Genomic DNA, 20928 nt, shown 5'->3' on the forward strand with positions numbered 1-20928 from the left:
TCCTTCAGCCCAATGAGAGTCGTGGAAATTTCCAGAAAGAACGGGACCAATGGGCGCGGCCAGGTCAGCCACAATTGACGGACTCACCAACCAATCCGTGTCGTCAAGGCCCGCTCCTCCCTGACATAGGCGGGGCTTGTCGAAGATCGACCAATCCCGAGGTGTAGAGGAGGCAGGGCTGGCGAGAAGGCCCGCAGACAACCAATGAAAGAGAAGCGAGAATGATTGACTGGACTTAGAGCCAATAGCAGAGGAGCATAGAGCCCCCTGGACGCGATCAACCAGTGAGCAGGCAAGGAAGGGGCGGGAACCGGGGGGTCCCGGCAGCTTCTAGTAGGTTCCAGAAGGCGGCGCGTGCGGTTGGGAACGCGGAGCGGACGAATTCGATTCAACGGGGTTCCGGGCCAGGCTATGGAGCAGGTGAAGGGGGAGGGGCGGCCGGGGCTCCGGGGCAGCGCAGGCCTGACGGCGGGGAGAGGCGAGGGGTCGGGGGCCGGGCCGCGCGGCCGAGGCCAGGGCTTGAGGGCCGCGGTCGGGCGTGTGAGGGGAGAATGGCGAGCGCCCGTCGCCCCCGCGGCCCGCCGAGCCGAGCGGGAGCGGGCCTGGCCGCGGCCCGGGCCCCGAGGCTTCTGGGTGCGGGGCCGATTCAGCGCGGGAGGCCCCCGTCGGCCGCGACAAACTTGGAGGGATCCGGTGACCGATCACCTCGGCCGCCTTCGGGGAACAGGGCGGCTGCGTGCGCCCGGGAAAGGGGCCCGCGCTGCTGTGCAGGGGAGGCGGACGCGGACCGTGTCACCGAGTCTCCCTGCGGCTCGAGATGCATACGTCGCCCCTCCCCCCGCTTTCCCTTTTTCTTTCTTTTTTTTTTTTTTTTTTTTTTTTTTTTTTAATTTTATTTATTTTTTTTGTGGTGACTGGGGATCTGACACTTGGAAATTCGCACTCCAATTACACGGATTTTAGTGGTTAGAGACAGTTGTGAGCCGATAGTGAGCAGCCAGAAATCCCTGCCTCTCCTCGCTCAGCATCTAGGGCACAGAGTCGAACTTGCTGCCCTTTCCTTGGTGACTAGCTCAGGCCACAGCGGCCCGCAGCCCTGAGAGGCCTGGAGAGGTTTTGTTACCTTGGAAGCCGTCATTGAACTGTCCTGATTCACCCAAATGCTCACAAAAAAGAGAACAGCTTACTACTTTTAGTATGATGTACAAAGTAAAACCTTTTGTTCTGGACTAGCCGCTGTAAGGGACCGTTAGGGCCTCCCTGCTTCGTTAGTAAGGCTGGAAATGGAGCAGTTAACCAACTTTTTGTACCCTTGAAGTAATGAAGTTGTGTCTGGGATAGATAGGCTGCAGTACAGACCAAAAAAACCCCCAAAAACTCGCTTTTGGAATAAGCAACACTTTGTTAGAACAAAAAAGGGGCTCTTCTCTTCATTCATTCATTCATTCATTCATCTAGTATGTGGTGCTGGCTATTGGGTTCCAGGCCCTGGGTGTATTCAGAGCTATACATCCGCCCCACCCACCTCAGAAATAAAATCCTGCCAGCCATTGGACAAGTGTGCAAATACACATGTAGACTATAAGGGACTGGCTAAGCTCAGGACAGGATGGTAAAAACCTTGATGTGTAAGAATGAGAGCCTGAGCTGGGCAGTGGTGGCAAAAGCCTTTAATCCCAGCATTCATAAGGCAGAGGCAGGCAGATCTCTGTGAGTTCAAGGCTAGCCTGGTCTACAGATGGAGTTCCAGGACTGCCAGAGCTGTTACACAGAGAAGCCCTGTCTCAAAAAAAAGAATGAGAACCTGAGTTCAGATTCTCTCAACACCCACCCAAAGAGTTGGGGGAAAAGAGGATCTCAGGGCTCACTAGCCAGTCTATGAACCCCAGGCTCATTGAGAGACCCTGTCTCAAAGACTAAGGTGAAGACCAGTAGAGGAAGACATCCTGACTTCAGTCAACTTCTGTTCTGTGCCCTGGCATGCACACAAGAAATAATTTTTTTTTTTTTTTTTTTCTTTTTGGTTTTTCGAGACAGGGTTTCTCTATGTAGCTTTGCGCCTTTCCTGGAACTCACTTGGTAGCCCGGGCTGGCCTTGAACTCACAGAGATCCACCTGCCTCTGCCTCCCAAGTGCTGGGATTAAAGGCGTGCGCCACCAACGCCCGGCTATATAATTTTGTTTTTGTTTTTGTTTTTTAGGACAGTTTCTCTGTGTAGCTTTGGAGCCTGTCCTGGAACTTGCTCTGTAGACCAGGCTGGCCTTGAACTCTCAGAAATCTGCCTGCCTTTGCCTTCCAAGTGCCGGGATCAGACTTGTGCCGTCACCACCCAGAGAAATAAATTTGAATATTGAAAATAGTGCGTTTGAGTCAGGCTGGCAGTTAGTGCCTATGTTTAATCCCAGCATAGAGGCAAGCGGATCTTTGTGAGTTCTAGGACAGCCAGGGCTACACAGAGAAACCTTGTCTCCAAAAAAAAAAAAAAAAAAGAAAGAAAGAAAGAAAAAAGAAAAGAAAATTGTACATTTGAAGAAGGGAGTTCTTTCAGGTAAATCCTACAGTGATGTATTGTTTATTTATTTATTTATTTTGAGACCGGCTTTCTCTGTGTATTTTTGGCTGTCCTGGAATTCACTCTGTGGACCAGGCTGGCCTTGAACTCACAGAAATCAGCTTGCCTCTGCCTCCTGAGTACTTGGATCAAAGGCATGCACCACCACTCCTGGCATCATAGTTTACATTTGTAAAATTTATTTTTGCCAGGTGTAAAGGTGCATGCTTTTAATCCTAGCACTCATAAGGCAGAGGCAAGCTGATCTCTGTAATAGAACAGCCAGAGCTGTGTAGTGAGACCCTGTCTCAAGAAATACCAAAGGACATTATTTATTTACTTATTTATTTGTTTGTTTTTGTGTGTTGGTGTTTTTTGCCTCCATGTATGTCTGTGTGAGCGTGTCAGATCCTCTGGAACTGGAGTTACAGACAGTTGCAGGCTGCCATGTGAGTGCTGGGAATTGAATTCAGGTCCTCTGGAAGAGCAGCTAGTTGCGGTTAACTGCTGAGCCAACACATTTTTTAACGTCAAGTTTGGGGGCACAGACCTTTAATCCCAACCCTTAGGAAGCAGGGGCTAGCCTTGTCTACATAGTGGAGTTACAGGACAGCCAGAGCTACAGAGAGAGACCTTGTCTACAAACAAAGAGATGTATTTTTATTTGTATACCATGTACATTTGTGCCCATGGTGGCCATAGATGTGGGAGCCACCTGGGAGGGCACTGAATTTAGATCTTCCTCTGAGCATTCTTTCTAGCCCCTCTAGTTTTGTTGTGTTTGTTTTTGTTTTTTAACAGATTTAATTCACTTTATTTTTCTTGTATAAAAACCCTTATGTGGTGGCCACAGCTGGAGCCTGAGTTCTCTGAACAGACACTCTGGTGTGGGTTTTCACAAGATGGTTAGTGAATTCCTGATAAGGAGATTTGGTGAACACAGTCTCTTTCCAGAGATCGGGGGTCAGGTAGCTGTAGGTCTTGGAGATGGCATCAAAGGTGGCCTTGGCAAAGTTGCCCAGGGTGGCAGTGCAGCCCCTGGCTGACTTGTAGCAGTCATCAATACCGGCCATCATCAGTAACTTCTTAGGCACAGGAGCAGAGATGATGCCAGTGCCTCTGGGGGCAGGGATGAGACATACCAACACAGAGCCACAGCGGCCTGTCACTTTGCACGGGACAGTGTGGGGCTTGCCAATCTTGTTCCCCCAGTAGCCTCTCCGCACAGGGACAATGGAAGGTTTGGCCAAGATGATGGCCCCTTGGATGGCAATGGCTACTTCCTTGGAGCACTTCACACCAAGACCAACATGACCATTGTAGTCCCCAATAGTGACAAAAGCCTTGAACCTGGTCCACTGGCCAGCGCGAGTTTGCTTCTGCACTGGCATGATCTTTAGAACCTCATCCTTTAGGGATGCGCCCAGGAAAAAGTCAATGATCTCTGATTCCTTAATGGGAAGGGAGAACAGGTAGATCTCCAGGGACTTGATCTTCATGTCCTTAACCAGGCGGCCCAGCTTGGTGATGGGGATCCACTCCTTGTGTTCAGCTTTACCTCCACGAGCCCTGTGGCCTCAACCGCGGCCTAGAGGCTGTTGCCGAATCCTCCTCGGAATCCTCCTCGGAAGCGGCCGCCACCTCCTAGTCCTGGGCCTCCGGGTCCTCCCGCTGCACCGGCGTCGTCCGCCATTTGGTGTTTTCCTGAAGAAGAAGTGTTTGTTTTTTGTTTTTGTTTTGTTTTATTTATTTATTTCTTCTAATTTTTTTTCGAGACAGGGTTTCTCTGTGTTGCTTTGGAGCCTGTGCTGGAACTCACTCTGTAGACCAGGTTGGCCTTGAACTCACAGAGATCCGCCTGCCTCTGCGTCCTGGGTTCTGGGATTAAAGGCATGTGCCATCACCACTCTGTTTTTTAATTTTATTTTATATGCATTGGTATTTTGTCTACGTGTATGTCTGTGTGAAGGTGTTGGATCCCCTAGAAGTGAAGTTACAGACAGTTGTGAGCTGCCATGTGGGTGCTGGGAGTTGAACCTAAGTACTCTGGAAGAGCAGCCAGTGCTCTTAACCATTGAGCCATCTCTCCAGCCCCTAGTTTTGTTTTTTGTTTTTCTGTTTTTTTTTTGTTTGTTTGTTTGTTTGTTTGTTTTTTGTTTTTTGTTTTTCCCCTGAGACAGGGTTTCTCTGTGTAGCTTTGCACCTTTCCTGGAACTCACTTGGTAGCCCAGGCTGGCCTCGAACTCACAGAGATCCGCCTGGCTCTGCCTCCCGAGTGCTGGGATTAAAGGCGTGCGCCACCACCGCCCGGCCCTAGTTTTGTTTTTTAACAAGGTAATATGCCCCCAATTTGATTTCCTGTCAATGCTCATTTGAAAAGTATTTTTTCCAAGTGGAGTGTTGAGCTCATGCCTATAAACCCAGCACTCAGGAGGCTGAGGCAGTAAGCCAGCCTGGGCTACATAGTGAATTTCAGGCCTGTGTAAAACCCTTTCTCTATGTAAACAAGAGCTAACAAAGTCAGCTTCCTCTTTATATCAGTTGAGTGGAGTTTTCCACCTTTTTCTCCGTTGGCCTTCCTTTAAAGGGATGGAATTTTGGCAGTTTCCTGTGTCTTTGCTTCTCATCCTCCTTCCCTGAAAATACGGTCTCTTTCCCCTTCCTAAGTGCTGAGATTACAGGGCAGACTCAGCTTACCTTTGCGTTAGGATCTCTGCTCTATGGAAGTTCCTATGGTATGCCTGGGTTTCTAAAATCATCTGAAGGAAGTGAATTCTATGTCAGTCTACTGAACCATGAGTGGATGATAGTTTCATAATAGGTACTGTAATAACTTTAGTACAGCTTTGACTCAAAATGGGTTGGCCTTGCTTGATTGTGTTAGAGTCTCATGTATCCCAGGCTTGCCTTAGACTTACTGTATATAGCCAAGGAATGACTTTCTTATTTTCCTTTCTGTGCCTCATAAGTCCTGTAATAACATGTATGTGCATGTAGGTCAAAATGTCTGGTGCTGGGATTCAACCTGGGGCTTCCTTTACCAAGTGAGCTAAATCCACACACCAGTGGCATAAGTGTATATCCTACTCTGCTCATTGTGCACTCTGTGCTTGCATTTTAAAGGGAGCTGTGATGGTATAGTTTTAGCTAGACTTATAGGAAGTTTTAGCATTTGTTTGTTTGTTTTTGTGGGGGGCGTTGTTACTGTTTTTCCAGACAGGGTTTTTCTGTGCCTTTCTGGATGTCCTGGAATTTGGCTCTATAAACCAGACTGACCTTGAACTCAGAGATTTGCCTGCCTCTGCCTCACAGGTGCTGGGTGGGATTAAAGGTGTGTGCCATCACAGCCTGGCAATGAAGCTCTTGACCTTTTGTAGGTCAGCACTGTTAAGAAAAACCCATTATACACACACAGATAATGAGGAGCACTTTTAGATCTCTAATCTCAGCTAGTGGGTGTCCAGAACAAGATCTCAAGTTCAAGGCTAGCCTTTGAAATTAAACTGAGACTGTCTCAAAGTGTTATGAAGGGAAGGGAGGAAACTTGTGGCTTTGTGGTGAACTCCTCTTAAGCAAGGTCTCTTCACTTTATAAAGCTCCTTGGCAACTAAAAGAATGGGATGAGATGATACTTGTCTTCATCCTCTCCTCTCCTTCCTGATAGAGTAATAGTAAAGCATTGATGGGGACTAGCTCTACCCTTAAGGGACAGCACAGTAAACTCGCATTTGGCTCTTGCTGATAATGGGATATGAATTATGGCAGTAGAGCCATAATAAGCATAGAGGAATAGAGGCCTCTTCTCCTGAGGCTTGTGGGCACTAGAGTAAGTGTGTGTGTTCAGATGTGCATATGGTGGAGGTTGTAGGACAACTTTATGGAGTTGGTTCTCTTCTCCACCCTTACTGTCCAGGTTTCAAACTTGATTGTCGGGCTTGAGTGTTTATCACACTGAGCCATCTCAGTGGGCGCCCATCTTGAGTTTTTTGAAACTGGAACTCATATTCTTCAACCTCAGCCTTCTGAGTACTGGGAGTGCAGATTTGTGTCACCATGCTTGCTGCTCAATCATGTATGTGAGCATGCGTAGCTCTTCCTGTACTCATTTACCATTCAGCTCTTTGAAAAGCTTACAAGTGAGTATGCTTTTCTTTTCTTTTCTTTTTTTTTTTTGTTTTTTTTTTTTTTTTTTGTTTTTGTTTTTTTTTTTTTTTTTTTTGTTTGTTTTTGAGACAGGGTTTCTGTGTAGCTTTGTGCCTTTCCTGGATCTCACTCTAGACCAGGCTGGCCTTGAACTCACAAAGATCCACCTGCCTCTGCCTCCTGGGTGCTGGGATTAAAGGTGTGAGCCATCACAGCCAGGCTGAATATGCTTTTCAGAGGAAGCTTGTGTTGCGCTGGAGGGGCTGAGTTCTCTGTTGACCTGAAGTCGACTTCATGCTCCTGCTTTCGTTTTCCCTGCTAGCATCCAGAGATGTGGGAGAGTGTGGCTGGATTAGCATTTTTCTGTCTTGAACAGTAGTAGCCAGCTAGTTAATACTTAGGAAGAGTAAGTATAACCTAACACCCCAAGAGAGAATGAATGTTGTATGGAGTGAGGCTATATTGATGCCTTCCTTTTCTCCTCAGGTGAATGAACTAAAGGAGAAGGGCAATAAGGCCCTGAGTGCTGGGAACATCGATGATGCCTTACAGTGCTACTCCGAGGCAATTAAACTAGATCCCCAGAACCATGTGCTCTATAGCAATCGCTCTGCGGCCTACGCCAAGAAAGGAGACTACCAGAAGGCCTATGAGGATGGCTGTAAGACGGTTGACCTGAAGCCTGACTGGGGCAAGGTAAGCTGGAGAGTTGGGCTCTGCAGTTTTCCTAAGGACTTTGGGTCTGGTCTGTGGTCCCTTTTTAGCAGGTCCTCCTGACCTGTCTGCCCACCCTGTCAGAAGTATCCCTTGAAGGTGAACACTTAATTCACCAAGTCTTTACCATCGGTAGTAAACAGGTTTTATTAGTTGTACTGCTAAGAAATAAAAGAGTGCTAAAGAAGCTGACAGCACCTTTGTCTGCATCCTTTTAGTATCATCATTGGGGTTGAATCCTTTCCCTGTTCTCTGGTTGGCCTTTATGCAAGTATCATTTGGGTCTAAAAAGTACATGCCTTTAGTCCCAGCACTTGGGAATTAGAGACAGGCGGAGTTTGAAGCCACCTGGAGCTGCATAATGAGACCCTGTCTCAGGAAGGGTTGGGGGTGGTGAGATGACTCGGTTGTTAAGAGTACTGGCAGCTCTTCCAGAGGACCTGAGTTTAATTTTCAGTGCCCACATGGTGGCTCAGAACTGTAATTCCAGTCCCAGGGAATCCAGTGCCCTCTTCTGGCCTCAGTAGACACCAGGCACACACAGATCCACATATGCAGGGAGAACACCCGTACATACGGTTAAATAAATAAAACAAACCCTAGTAGGTTTTTTGAGTTTATCTGAATTTACCTGTGTATGACCTCTATTTTCTATAATGTTGGGGGTATTAAGGGTTATTCAAGAAAAGCAGCAGCTCTTGAATTCCTAAACCGGTTTGAAGAAGCCAAGCGAACCTATGAAGAGGGTTTAAAACATGAAGCAAATAACCTCCAGCTTAAGGAGGGCTTGCAGAACATGGAGGCCAGGTTGGCAGGTAAGTGGTCTTTTATGTAACGGGATTAATTTTGAAAACAATCCTGCCCTCCCCCAAAGTGAAGGTGGTGGGTAATGTCATGGTAACTCAAATAAACATTTCATACTGATGTGCTTTCCCTCATTTGGACAGAGAGGAAATTCATGAATCCTTTCAACTTGCCTAATCTGTACCAGAAGTTGGAGAACGATCCTAGGACAAGGACACTGCTCAGCGACCCTACCTACCGGGAACTCATAGAACAGCTACGGAACAAGCCTTCAGACCTGGGCACGTAAGTAGAGGCAACAGGAACTCCGGCAGAAGAAGCTCTCTGGTCTGAACCACAGGTTTTTCTGCCTTTGCTTTTTTGCCACTGAGTAGGGCAAGTTTTGTAATTTGCATAGAAAGGGTTCAATAGCTTATAATAGCACTCTGGAATGTTTCTTACAGACCTGCCTCTTCTAGAATTCTAGCTTTGCTTATTTTTGCAGTCCTGAAGATCAAACCGAGTGCCTTGCCCATGCTAGGCAAATGTTTTGTCTCTGAGCTACATGCCCTGGCTCTAGCCATGTATCAGTGGGTGAAGACCATCTATGCAGTAATCTGTTAGCAGTGAATAGGTTAAGAGCAATTGTAGAACCCTCTTAAGTGCCAGATTAAAGGGATACACCATCATATCTGGCTTGTCTTGCCTTTTTTGGTTGGTTGTTTGCTTTTGGTTTTTAGTTTTTTTGAGACAGGTTCTTTGTAGCCCTAGCTAACCTGGAACTCACTTTGTAGATTAGGCTGGCCTTGAACTCACAGAGATCCACCTGCCTCTGCTTCCTGAGTGCTGGGATTAAAGGTGTGTGCCACCACCTCCTGGGCTTGTCTTGCTTTTTATTTTTTCTCCTTTAGCTGGAGTTACAGACATATGTGAGCCACCTGATATGGGTGCTGGGATCTGAATTCTGGCCCTCCTAGAGTCACTCTCCGTCTCTTAATCTTTGAGACATCTCCCCAAGTCTTTGTTTCTCTTGAAAATTTTCATTTTTATTCTTCCAAATTGTTCATGTTTGTGTCTATATATGGGAATGTGCATGTGAGTGCAGGTGCCTGAGGAGGCCGGAGATGTTGGGGTCTCCTAAGCTGCCCCGTATGAGTGCTGGGAAGGGAACTTGAGTCTCTGAAGAGCAGTGTGCTTTCTTAACTGTGGAGACATTTCTCCATCTTGTTCTCTTTTTTTTTTGATCAATCCAGGAAAATACAAGATCCACGGATCATGACTACTCTCAGTGTCCTCCTTGGGGTTGATCTGGGCAGTATGGATGAAGAGGAAGAGGCAGCAACCCCCCCACCCCCACCTCCTCCCAAAAAGGAGGCCAAGCCAGAACCAATGGAAGAAGATCTTCCAGAGAATAAGAAACAGGTCTTATTTTTTTCTCCTCTAAATTGTCATGCATTTATATACAGCCAAAACAATTAGAAATAAGACTGTAGCTGAGAAATGGTTTGAGAAATGGTTTGAGGCTGGGGATGTGGCCCAGTTTGTGGAATACCTGCCTAGTATGCATGAAGCTCTGGATTTGACACTTTCAGAAACAGTTTTATTCTGCATCCCAGGCTGGCTTTAAACTCAGGATGATTGTCCTCCTAATTGATGGAATTAGTAAGTTTTTATGTTTTATTTGGTTGATCCCTGTTGAACAGGGTTCTACTATATAGACTAGACTGGCCTTGAATTCAGAGATCCACCTGCCTCTGCCTCACAGATAACTGGTATTAAAGGAGTGTGCTTTATTTTTATTTTATGTGTGTGACTGTTTTGCCTGCTTGTATATGTCTCTGCACCACATTCATGCCTAGTGTCCATGGAGGCAGAAGAGGTTGTCAGATCCCTGGAACTAGATTTCATATATAAATCTGTTTGGGTCCTTTGCAAGTGCTTAACTGCTAAGCTATGCCTCCAGGCCTACCACCCTCATAGCTCGTGTGCATTGGTGTTTTGCCTGCATGCATGTCAGTATGAGGGTATTGCATCCCCTAGAACTAGAGTTATAGACAGCTTTAATGTGCCATGTGGGTGCTGAGAGAATTGAACCTGGGCCCTCTGGAAGAGCAGCCAGTGCTCTTAACCACTGAGCTCTCTCTTCAGCCTCCTGGCTTAATTGTTTACATGGGTTCTGAGAAATTAAATTCAGATGCTTGTGTCTGCAAGGCAAGCACTTTGCCAACTGACTTACTCGCTCTCTGCAGCCCCATAGTTTTGAGTACTTGGTATGTTCCAAGTTACTTGAGTGGCTGAGATAGGAGGATCACCTAATCTGCTGGTGTTTTGAGACCCATCTGGGTAACATAGTGAAACTGTGCCTGAAAGAAAAAAAAAATTAGTTAATACATCAGAGGGTCAGTGGAGATGGCTTAGTCAGTAGGTAAAGGCATTTGTTGCCAAACTTAACCTGATTTCCCTCCCTGAAACCCACATGGCAGAAGAGAACTATTTTGCAAGGTGTCCTGTTGGGCAGCAGTGGTGCACACCTTTAATCCCAGCACTCGGGAGGCAGAGCCAGGAGGATCTCTGTGAGATTGAGGCCAGCCTGGTCTACAGAGTGAGAGCCAGGACAGCCTCCAAAGCTACACACAGAAACCCTGTTTGGGGGGGGACACACCATCCTTTGACCTCCATACATATACCATGGCACATGTGCTTACATACATAAATAGATAAATTAATAGGGGCCTGGAGAGATGGCTCCGTGATTAAGAACAGTTGTTCTTGCAGAGGACACGGGTTTGATTCCCAGCATCCACTTGGTGACAAACTCCAGGTCTGGGGATCTGATGCCATCTTCTGTCCTCTTTGGGCACCAGGCATGCATGCAAAACTCTCATACACGTAAAATATTTTTTAAATTAAAAAAGATGAGAATTTTTTTATTTTTATTTATTTTTGTGACAGGGTTTCTCTTGATAGCCCTGGCTGACCTTGAACTCAGATATTCCCTTGAACCTGGGAATGTTGGGACTAAAGGCGTGTGCCATCACAGGGCCTCTTTTTTATCTTATTTGTATGAGTATTTTATCTGCATGTGTGTATCTGTGCCACGTGCGTGCCTGGTACCTATGCAGGTCATAAGGTGTCAGATCCTCTGGAACTGGAGTTAACAGATGAACAGTTGTGAACCACTATGTGAGTGTTGGGGAACTGAACTCACTCTGGTCTTCTACAAAAGCAACAAGTTCTCTTAATTGCTCAGCCAACTCTCCAGCCCCTAGAAAAATACTTTTATAAATTGATATATAAAATAGATAAGAATGAATGCCTATGGTTACAGGAGGATCATGAGTTAGAAGCCAGACTGTCAGGCAGATCTCTTGAGTTCAAGGACAGCCAGGGCTACACAGAGAAACCCTGTTTTGAAAACTAAAAAAGAAAAAAGCCAACCTGTGTTACATGGAGACCCTGGGTTTTTTGTTTGTTTGTAGTATATTTATGGAAAAGATACTCTTTATAAGCCATTTCCTAGTAATGCTGAATTTCTGAGTGTTTCAGCAGTGAAAATGAACCCTCATCACATGCTGCAAGCATGAGCTCTGAGTAGAGCAGACAGAATTGTGAGGGGTGCTGGTTCCTGCTGGGATCCAGGTATGGTATCTGCATCAGTTCTGAGGCTTTGGCCTCCTGATTGGATGTGGTAGATGTCCACTTAGCAACACTCTTCCAGAGCAGGAGACGTGTGCCTGAAGAATTGTGTTTCCCTTCTCGTAGTCAGGAACAGCAGATTGTTGCCAAATTTAGTACCCTTAAATGGGTGAGTGTTGGTTGCTCAGGGTGTCTCAGCTGGAAAAAGGCCCTCTGTGTGGGTGGAGAGTGATGCTGCAGACTCTTCTGTTCCTGTGGCCCTTTCTGATCCTCTTACCATGCCTGCTCTTCCCTAACAGCTAAGATCTCAAGATAGCCACAACAGCCAGCTTGTGGCTAAAAATCTGCCACCAGATTATAACCAGCATCTTCAGTTGATTTGAGTTAGAGATTTTCTCTCCCTCAGAGAAGTCTTTTGCTGCCTGGTGAAGATCCAAGATTGGAAAAGGCAGTTTCAGGGTCAGAAAGTGAAGTTCAAGTTCACTTTAACCCTCACCACTTGGCTGGTGTGTGAAGAGGCCTTTTCAAGGGACAACTTACTTCCTGGTCATGTTGGTGGCACATGCTAATTGATACCAGTGACAGAGTGTGAACTCTGCTGCTATTGCTGTCATCTGGTATAGATGCTACTAAGCACTCTTTTCCAACCCCATTTAGGCACTGAAAGAAAAAGAGATGGGAAATGATGCCTACAAGAAGAAAGATTTTGACGTGGCCTTGAAGCATTATGACAGGGCCAAGGAACTGGACCCTACCAATATGACTTACATAACTAATCAAGCAGGTGAGGCCCAGAAACCAGAGACAAGAGAAGCCGGCAGGCACTCCTGGGGGAAGAAACGAGGACTGACTGTTTCTCACCCTTCTCCCGGCAGCTGTCCACTTCGAGAAAGGGGACTACAACAAATGCCGGGAGCTGTGTGAGAAGGCTATTGAAGTGGGCAGAGAGAACCGAGAGGACTACCGACAGATTGCCAAGTATGCCACTGAACCAACCCACTGAGGGTCGGGGGGAGGTTGTGGGCCTGAGGCCCTGCTGAGAGGGTCGGGCTTCTAGGCTGCAGTGCCAGCTTTGCTGGTGTATTTCCTTTGAGGTCTGACCTTGCATCTAACTCTGCTCTCAGCATGCTTTTTCCCTCTTGTCTTCATCAGAGCTTATGCCCGAATCGGCAATTCCTACTTCAAAGAAGAAAAGTACAAGGATGCTATCCATTTCTACAATAAGTCTCTGGCAGAGCACCGAACCCCAGACGTGCTCAAGAAGTGCCAGCAGGTGGGTCTGGAGAGAATAGGGCTATCATGTCTTTTTTCGAGACAGGTTTCTTTGTGTATGTAGCCTTGACTGTCCTGGAACTAGCTCTGTAGACCAGGCTGTCCTTGAAGTAACAGAACAAATACCTGTCTCTACTTAGGAAGGAAATGCTCTGGGCCTGTTGGCAAGGTTCTAATATTACTGTTACAACTGTGTTTTTCCTTATCATTTTGGAGGGATTGTTGAGACAGGGTCTCTATTATGTAGTCCTGGAACTCTGTGTAGACTAGGCTGGCCTTGAACTAACAGAAATTCACCTGCCTCTGCCCCCTGATTACTGGGATTATAGGCTTGCACCACCATGCCTGGTCTCATTTAATAATGTAGGGGAGTGTCTTAAACTCTTCTGTTGTTATGAAGAGACACTGTGACCAAAGCAGCTTTTTTTTTTGGCCGAAAGCCATTTATTGAAGGATGGAGGAGGTCTTAAATACAGGCTTACAGCACAATGGGAGAACCCCAGAGGGCAGAAGTTTGCTACCAATGTTTTAAAGCAATTTTTATAAGAGAAAACATTTAATTGGAAGGCTTTCTAACAGTTTCAGAGGTTTAGTCCATTATCATGGGGGAACATGGTAGCATGTAGGCAGGTGCTGGAGCAATAGCTGAGAACAATATTCTCATCTGTAGGTAAAGAGACAAAGAGACTGGGCCTGGCATGGGCTTTTGAAACCTCTTTGAAACAGTTCCACCACCACCACCCCACCCCCATAACTAAGCATTCAAATAGATGAGCTTATGGGAGTCTTTTTTTTTTTTTTTTTTTTTTTTTTTTTTGAGATAGGGTTTCTCTGTGTAGCTTTGGAGCCTGTCCTAGAACTCGCTCTGTAGACCAGGCTGGCCTCAAACTCAAAGAGCTCCACCTGCTTCTGCCTCCCAAGTGCTAGGACTAAAGGCGTGCGCCACCACCTGGCTTGGGAGTCATTCTTACTCAATTCACCACAGGCAGTAATTTCACGATTTGTCAAGTCTAGCATGGTGGCACATGACTATTATGAGCTAAAGATAGCAGTTCAAGACCAGCCTGGGTAGCATAGTGAAGGTTCCCAACTGGAAGGTTCCCAGCCGCTGCCAAAAAAAAGTCAGAAAATTAAATTGTGCTTATGTTTTACTTTACTTTTATAGAATTGGTCTCTCTATCTATCTCTGTCTATCTCTATCTCTCTCTCTTTCTCTCTCTTCCTTCAATGGTTGTTTTTAACATCTTACACATGTATTTGTTTGGGGATAGGTACATGCCGCAGTGTAGGTATGGAGGTCAGAGGACAACTTGGGGTAGTCAATTTTCTCCCACCAGCTTGGCAGCCCCATCATGTAGGCCTGGGCTTTTGTTTGTTTTTGTTTTTTTTTCTGAGACAAGGTTGCAAAGCCTAAGCTGACCTCCCATGACCTTGAACTCCTTATAATTCTGCCTCTACCATGTGACAGCTGAGATCACAGGTATAGGCTGCCACAACAGAGTTCTGTGCTACTGGTGTTTGGGTGTAGGGCCTCAGTGTATGTTAAGCAAGCACTCTACCAGCTAAACTACATTCCTGCTGGGTGGTGGTGGCACACACCTTTAATCCCAGCACCCGGGAGGCAGATGGATCTCTGTGAGTTCGAGGACAGCCTGGGCTACAGAGTGAGATCTAAGACAGGCTCCAAAGCTACACAGAGAAACCCTGTCTTGAAGAGAGGAAAAAAAAAAAAAGAAAAGAAATATTAAAACAGGGAGAGTATTTTTGTGGTGCCTATGTGCTCCGCCAAGCAACATCCCCAGCCTGGGAATGAGATGGAAATCTTGCTGTAGAACTCTGAAAATCAAAATCCTAATTAGGGGATCACCCAAAGGGTTCAGCATGTTAAGACACTTGATCACCAAGCCTGATGCCCTGATTTCAGTCCATAAAACTTATATGTTGTAGGGGACTTGAAGTCCTCTGATCTTCACATGGCGCTGTAGTGTGCAGACTCGTGCACACATGCATACACATAAATGTAAAAAAGAAAAGGAAAAAAATGTTTAAATTCTAATTTGTCAATGTTCTGGATGTTTGTGAGAGTTTGAATTACTATGCCAATGATTGTCTTTTTTTAGGCAGAGAAAATCCTGAAGGAGCAGGAGCGGCTGGCCTACATCAACCCTGACTTGGCTTTGGAGGAGAAGAACAAGGGCAATGAATGCTTCCAGAAAGGTAGCAACCCTATCCATGAGGCCTGGCTCTGCTGTGTGTGACTTCCTGTGCCTGCTTGCAGGACACACTTCAGGGGAGGGGAGGGCGACTTTTGGCTATCATAAAGTTCTCTTTCTGCTGAGTGTTGTGACTTTGGGGAGTTTTTGAGACAGGGTTTCACTGTGTAGCTCTGACTGTCCTGAAGCTCTCTCTGTAGACGAGACTGACCTCAAAACTCAGATTCACCTGCCTCTACCTCCCAAGTGCTGGGTGTACACCACTACCGCCCAGCCAATTTTGGGGTCAGAGGTGACTTGTGTTTTTAATCCCAATACTCAGGCAAAGGCAGGAATTCTTGAATTCTTCATGCTTGTCTACAAAAAGGGTTCAGGCAAGGTTTAAGACCCTGTCTCAAAAAAAAATCCAGGGGCTGGAGAGGTGGCTCCAAGGTTAAGAGCACTGACTTGCGCTTCCAAAGGACCCGGGGTTCAATTCCCAGCACCCACATGGCAGCTTACAACTGTCCATGACTTTAGTTCCAGGGGACTGGATACCCTTACACAGACATACATGCAGGCAAAACACTAATGTTCATAAAAATTGGGGAAGAAAATTTTTTTAATCTCTTTTTCGTGCATGGAGCAATAATTGGAGTTGAATCTAGTGTATTGACCATGTTAGGTAAGCTGTCCACCACTGACCTATATTTTCAGTCCCTAAAAACCTCAGTGTGAGGGTGTACACATGAAATCCCAGCAACTGGGAGACTGAGACAGACAGATAACTTGGGGTCCCAAAACAGCTTAGGTTACAGAGTGAGATCCTGTGTCAAAATAACAGAAGTAAATCATCCTTAGTTAGCTGGACATGATGATGCACACTTAAAATCCTATCACTCAGGAGGCTTGAGATAGGGCTGCAGCCTGAGCTACATAATGAGTTCCAAGCCAGCTGAACTGATAGAAAATGTCTTTATATCTGTCTAGGGGACTACCCCCAGGCCATGAAGCACTATACAGAAGCCATTAAACGGAACCCAAGAGATGCCAAACTGTACAGTAACCGAGCTGCCTGCTACACCAAGCTCCTGGAATTTCAACTGGCGCTCAAGGTGAGGCCTGGGGAGTTCTGCTGGGGTGGAGGGGTTACTTACAGTGAAACCTGGAGTTACTGTAAGGCTTTGCAGGGGGCCAGACCTCTCCTTTCTGTCCTCTCCTTAGCAGGTTAACGTTCTTAAGATTCTAGGTTGACAGTGCGTGGTGCTTATAGAAAATTGGAGGCCTGTGTCTGCCTGACTCCAGCCCTTAAAAGTCAGTGGTTGAGCTCGGTGGTGGCGGCACATGCCTTTAATTCCAGCATTTGGGAGGCAGAGGTAGGCGGATCTCTTGAGTTCAAGGCCAATCTGGTCTACAGAGCTAGTTCCAGGACTGTGGCTCCTCTGCCTTCCCTGAATCCCCTGGTGCTTTTTCCTCCCCAGTCTTAATGTTTCTTCCTTTCCTGTCTTCTCCCGCTTTTTTTTCTTTAATGTGTGTGAGTGTTTTGCCTCACAAAAGTATATGTATGTATGTGTACCAGATATGTGCCTGGTATCCTCAGAGGTCAGAAGAGGGCATTGGATCCCCCTAGAATAGGAAATATGGACAGCTCCAAGTTACCAGGTGGGTGCTGGGAGCTAACTCAGGTCCTTGAAGAATAGCAGCTACTTTTCCATCTCTACAGCCCCCCCCCTCCCCTTTTTTTATTTTATTTATTCGTTTTTTGGAGACAGGGTTTCTCTGCATAATAGTCCTGGCTGTCCTGGAACTCACTTTGTAAACCAGGATGGCCTTGAACTCAGTGAGATCTGCCTTCCAAGTACTTGGATTAAAGGCATGTACCACCACCACCCTGCTGTTTTTTTTTTTTTTGTTTGTTTGTTTTTTTAATTTATTTATTTATTATGTATACAGCATGTATGCCTGCAGGCCAGAAGAGGGCACCAGATCTCATTACAGATGGTTGTGAGCCACCATGTGGTTGCTGGGAATTGAACTCAGGACCTCTGGAAGAGCAGTCAGTGCTCTTAACCTCTGAGCCATCTCTCCAGCCCCACCCTGCTGTTTTTAATATTCTCTTTTTTTAGTTCATGCTGACTTTAAACTCATCATTCTTGTCCTCAGCCTCTTTTTTTTTTTTTTTTTTTAAGATTTATTTATTTATTATGTATACAGTGTTCTGTCTGCACATATCCCTGCAAGCCAGAAGAGGGCACCAGATCTCATTACAGAGATTGAACTCAGGACTTTTGGAAGAACAAGCAGTGCTCTTAACCTCTGAGCCATCTCTCCAGCCCCACCCTGCTGTTTTTAATATTCTCTTTTTTTAGTTCATGCTGACTTTAAACTCATCATTCTTGTCCTCAGCCTCTTTTTTTTTTTTTTTTAAGATTTATTTATTTATTATGTATACAGTGTTCTGTCTGCACATATCCCTGCAAGCCAGAAGAGGGCACCAGATCTCATTACAGAGATTGAACTCAGGACTTTTGGAAGAACAAGCAGTGCTCTTAACCTCTGAGCCATCTCTCCAGCCCCGTCCTCAGCCTCTTGAGTGCTGGTCTTTATGCCAGTAGCTACCATACCTTTTAGCAAGCTTTGTTGTCAGCCACCAGCTTGCAAATAATAACACAGAGACTTCTTGTTAGTTATGAAAGCTTAGCCGTAGGTTAAGCTTGTGCCACTAGCTCTGATAACTTAAAATAACCCATTTATATTAATCCACGTTTTGCCTCATGGCTTTTTACCTTTCTTTCCTTCTGTATGTCCAGCTCCCTTCATGTCTTGTTGGCATCTGATGCGTGCCTAGATTCATCTCCTCCTTCCTTTCTCTCTGCCTGGAAGTCATGCCTATACCTCCTGCCTAGCTGTTGGCTGTTGAGCTCTGTATTACACCAATCACAGCAATACATCTTCACACAGTGTACACACATCCCACAACAAGAGCTGGCCTGTCTGTGAGTGCTTGTGCTTGAAGGCCAGTGACGACCTCAGAAGTTTTTCTTTCCTCAGGAGCTGTAGGCAGGGTGTGTCTCTTGAGGTTTGGCTGCTGCCATTGAGCCCCAGCAGTCGCTTGTCTGCTTCCCCAGCACTGAGATTACAAGTGTTCATTGCCAGGGAGAGTGAATGCAGTCCTTCATCCTTGCCATCCCTGACTCGCAAGCTCATCAGCTCCTGAGCTGTTTTTGTTTTATGAAAGGATCTCACTAGAATAAGCCCAGGCTGACTTCTAATTTGAAGTCCTCCTGCCTTGCCTCTCAACTTAGAGTTTTGGTTTTGATACCACTATCTTTGGGGAATCGCCTGAAAATGGCATCACTCTAGTTAGGGTTGCAAGGGTGCTGTCAAAACCTGAGTGGCTGGTGAGACAATGGCAGCCCTAGGAGGTTTTGAGATCGTCTCATGAACTCTGGCTGGTCTGGAACTCACCGAGATGATTTATTTCAGTTTCTGCTTCTCCAAAGTATGTAAGGCTTTTTGAACATAAGTCTGAAGGCAGCCAGTGTCATTTGTGTGTTTGCTCTCAAACAGAAGTGTCCTACCGTTGGTATTGCCATAGCACAGCCTTGAGTCCAGTGCTCAGCATTGGGACGGTGACCTGGAGCTTGCTTTCCTAGTCCTCTCACCCAGCTTTCTCCTTTCTTGTTTAACTTGCTCTCTAGGAACCCAGGTCTGGATTTGGCAGGAGCAGCAGAGTCAAAGCCAAGACCTCTGACTCCTTAGGGCACAGTAGCTGGCTACTGAGCACCCTGGAGGGAAAAGAGCCTAATTACTTTCCTTTCTTCCTTCCTTCCCAGGACTGTGAGGAGTGCATCCAGCTGGAGCCAGCCTTCAGTAAGTACCCTGATTGCCCCCAGAGATCAAGGTTAAGGATTTTGGGTGTGTAGCAGAAGGGGGAGGGGGAGCCCACAGCCTGGAGCTATTGAATTGGTACCTCCTGTTTGTAGTCAAGGGTTACACACGGAAAGCAGCTGCCCTGGAAGCCATGAAGGACTATACAAAAGCCATGGATGTGTACCAGAAGGCGCTAGACCTGGACTCGAGCTGTAAGGTAGGCTGCTGCTAGCCTGCAAGGCTCATCCCACCTATTTCTCCTGGGTGTTTTCTGTGGTCCTTCATGTACTCCCTCCCACTTCAGTGTCTGTCTCTCTTCCTTTCCCTTTGTCAGAGAGCTGTTACTTTGGACCTGCTGAAGCAGTGGGCCAGGTAGTGTTGTTGACTCTTGACTCTCTCTGTGTTTTCTGGAATGTAGGAGGCAGCAGATGGTTACCAGCGCTGTATGATGGCACAGTACAACAGACATGACAGCCCTGAGGATGTGAAGCGGCGGGCCATGGCTGACCCTGAGGTGCAGCAGATTATGAGTGACCCAGCCATGAGGCTCATCCTGGAACAGATGCAGAAGGACCCCCAGGCTCTGAGCGAGTAAGTCCATTGGGGGTGCTGGGGAAGTGAGAGGGATGTGTCCAGATAGAATTTTGTCTATCTTATCTTTAAAGATGAATTATTTAGGTTATGTGTATAAGCATTTTGCCTTTATGTATGTGTGTATGTATACCGCGTGTATGCCTGGTGCTTGAAAAGGTCAGAAGAGGGTGTCAGACCTCCCTTAGAACTAGATTATAGAGGGTTGTGAGCTACTGTGTGGGTGCTGGGAGCCAAACCAAAGTCTACAAGAGCAGTAAGTGTCCCGAGCCATCTCTTCATCAATAATCCATCCCTTGAGCCCTGAATTGTGTCGATCTTAACTGAAAAGGTGGGCAGTGCAGAGGCTTTCTTTCCTGATTGTCTGACAGCCTAGGGTTCTGTTGGGAAGGCCGTTTTTGCTAGGCTTACAGGTGTGCAGGCACACAGTAGGACAGGCAGGTTCTACTGGCACTGGGTCATTCATTTGAGCTTGCTCTGAGAGCCAGGGATCTTGGGTGGAGGGAAATAGCAGCTAAGAAAGAACAAGCTTCAGATAACTCTATCTTCTCTCCATAGACACTTAAAGAACCCTGTAATAGCACAGAAGATCCAGAAGCTGATGGATGTGGGGCTGATCGCAATTCGGTGATAACTTGCTTTTCCCTCTTCCCTTCGCCAATGTGGAAAGGCGAGCTGGGATGGTGGCGAGCAGCACTGGGCAGAGGGAGGGAAAGAAAGGCTTATCTTTATATTTATACATGCCTGCAAGGAAGACAGACTCATCCAGCGCCACCTCGGGCCCTCTCAGCACACGCATGGTCTCTTCACTGCTGCCCTTGAATGTCCTTCCCTGCCCTTCCCCAAGCCCCCGTCACTGTCTCGGCTGCTCCCTTATAGTTGGTTATTTTTTATTTGGGGCAGTGGGTGCATACGGGGAGGGGAGGATATTCTTCCCAACCTGGGGTCCCAGCTGTCTTCACTTGTTGTTACCCCATGTCCTTCAATAAAACAAGCCAGTCAGGCGTGGTTATATGTTGCTGTGGTCTCCAGTGACTTTTTCTTCCCTAAAGACACGGTTGCAGCCGGGCGGTGGTGGCGCACGCCTTTAATCCCAGCACTCGGGAGGCAGAGGCAGGTGGATCTCTGTGAGTTTGAGGCCAGCCTGGGCTACCAAGTGAGTCCCAGGAAAG

At 46.6% G+C, this 20928-nt stretch overlaps 1 protein-coding gene and 1 pseudogene across 1 annotated transcript; one reads left to right on the forward strand and one right to left on the reverse strand.

The window, feature by feature from the left end:
- The first annotated feature begins 277 nt into the window (after positions 1–277).
- Stip1 (stress induced phosphoprotein 1) lies at positions 278–20774 on the forward strand. Its single transcript, XM_028853717.2, has 14 exons — positions 278–420; positions 7182–7391; positions 8083–8224; positions 8357–8498; positions 9446–9614; positions 12486–12612; positions 12704–12806; positions 12981–13101; positions 15221–15317; positions 16283–16407; positions 19129–19165; positions 19279–19382; positions 19584–19756; positions 20315–20774. The coding sequence occupies exons 1-14, from the start codon at positions 412–414 to the stop codon at positions 20385–20387; spliced, it is 1632 nt and encodes a 543-aa protein (XP_028709550.1). The 5' UTR covers positions 278–411; the 3' UTR covers positions 20388–20774.
- On the reverse strand, positions 3351–4260 carry LOC114680684 (annotated as a pseudogene).
- Positions 20775–20928: the final 154 nt, after the last annotated feature.

This window comes from Peromyscus leucopus, chromosome 1 (assembly GCF_004664715.2).
Source record: "Peromyscus leucopus breed LL Stock chromosome 1, UCI_PerLeu_2.1, whole genome shotgun sequence".
Classification (NCBI taxonomy): domain Eukaryota; kingdom Metazoa; phylum Chordata; class Mammalia; order Rodentia; family Cricetidae; genus Peromyscus; species Peromyscus leucopus.

Excerpts from the sequence above, each read along its gene's own strand:
- Stip1 (XM_028853717.2), top strand. Across the intron at positions 13,102-15,220 it reads TGCTCAAGAAGTGCCAGCAG|GCAGAGAAAATCCTGAAGGA; the intron begins GTGGGTCTGGAG and ends GTCTTTTTTTAG. Across the intron at positions 15,318-16,282 it reads CAATGAATGCTTCCAGAAAG|GGGACTACCCCCAGGCCATG; the intron begins GTAGCAACCCTA and ends ATATCTGTCTAG.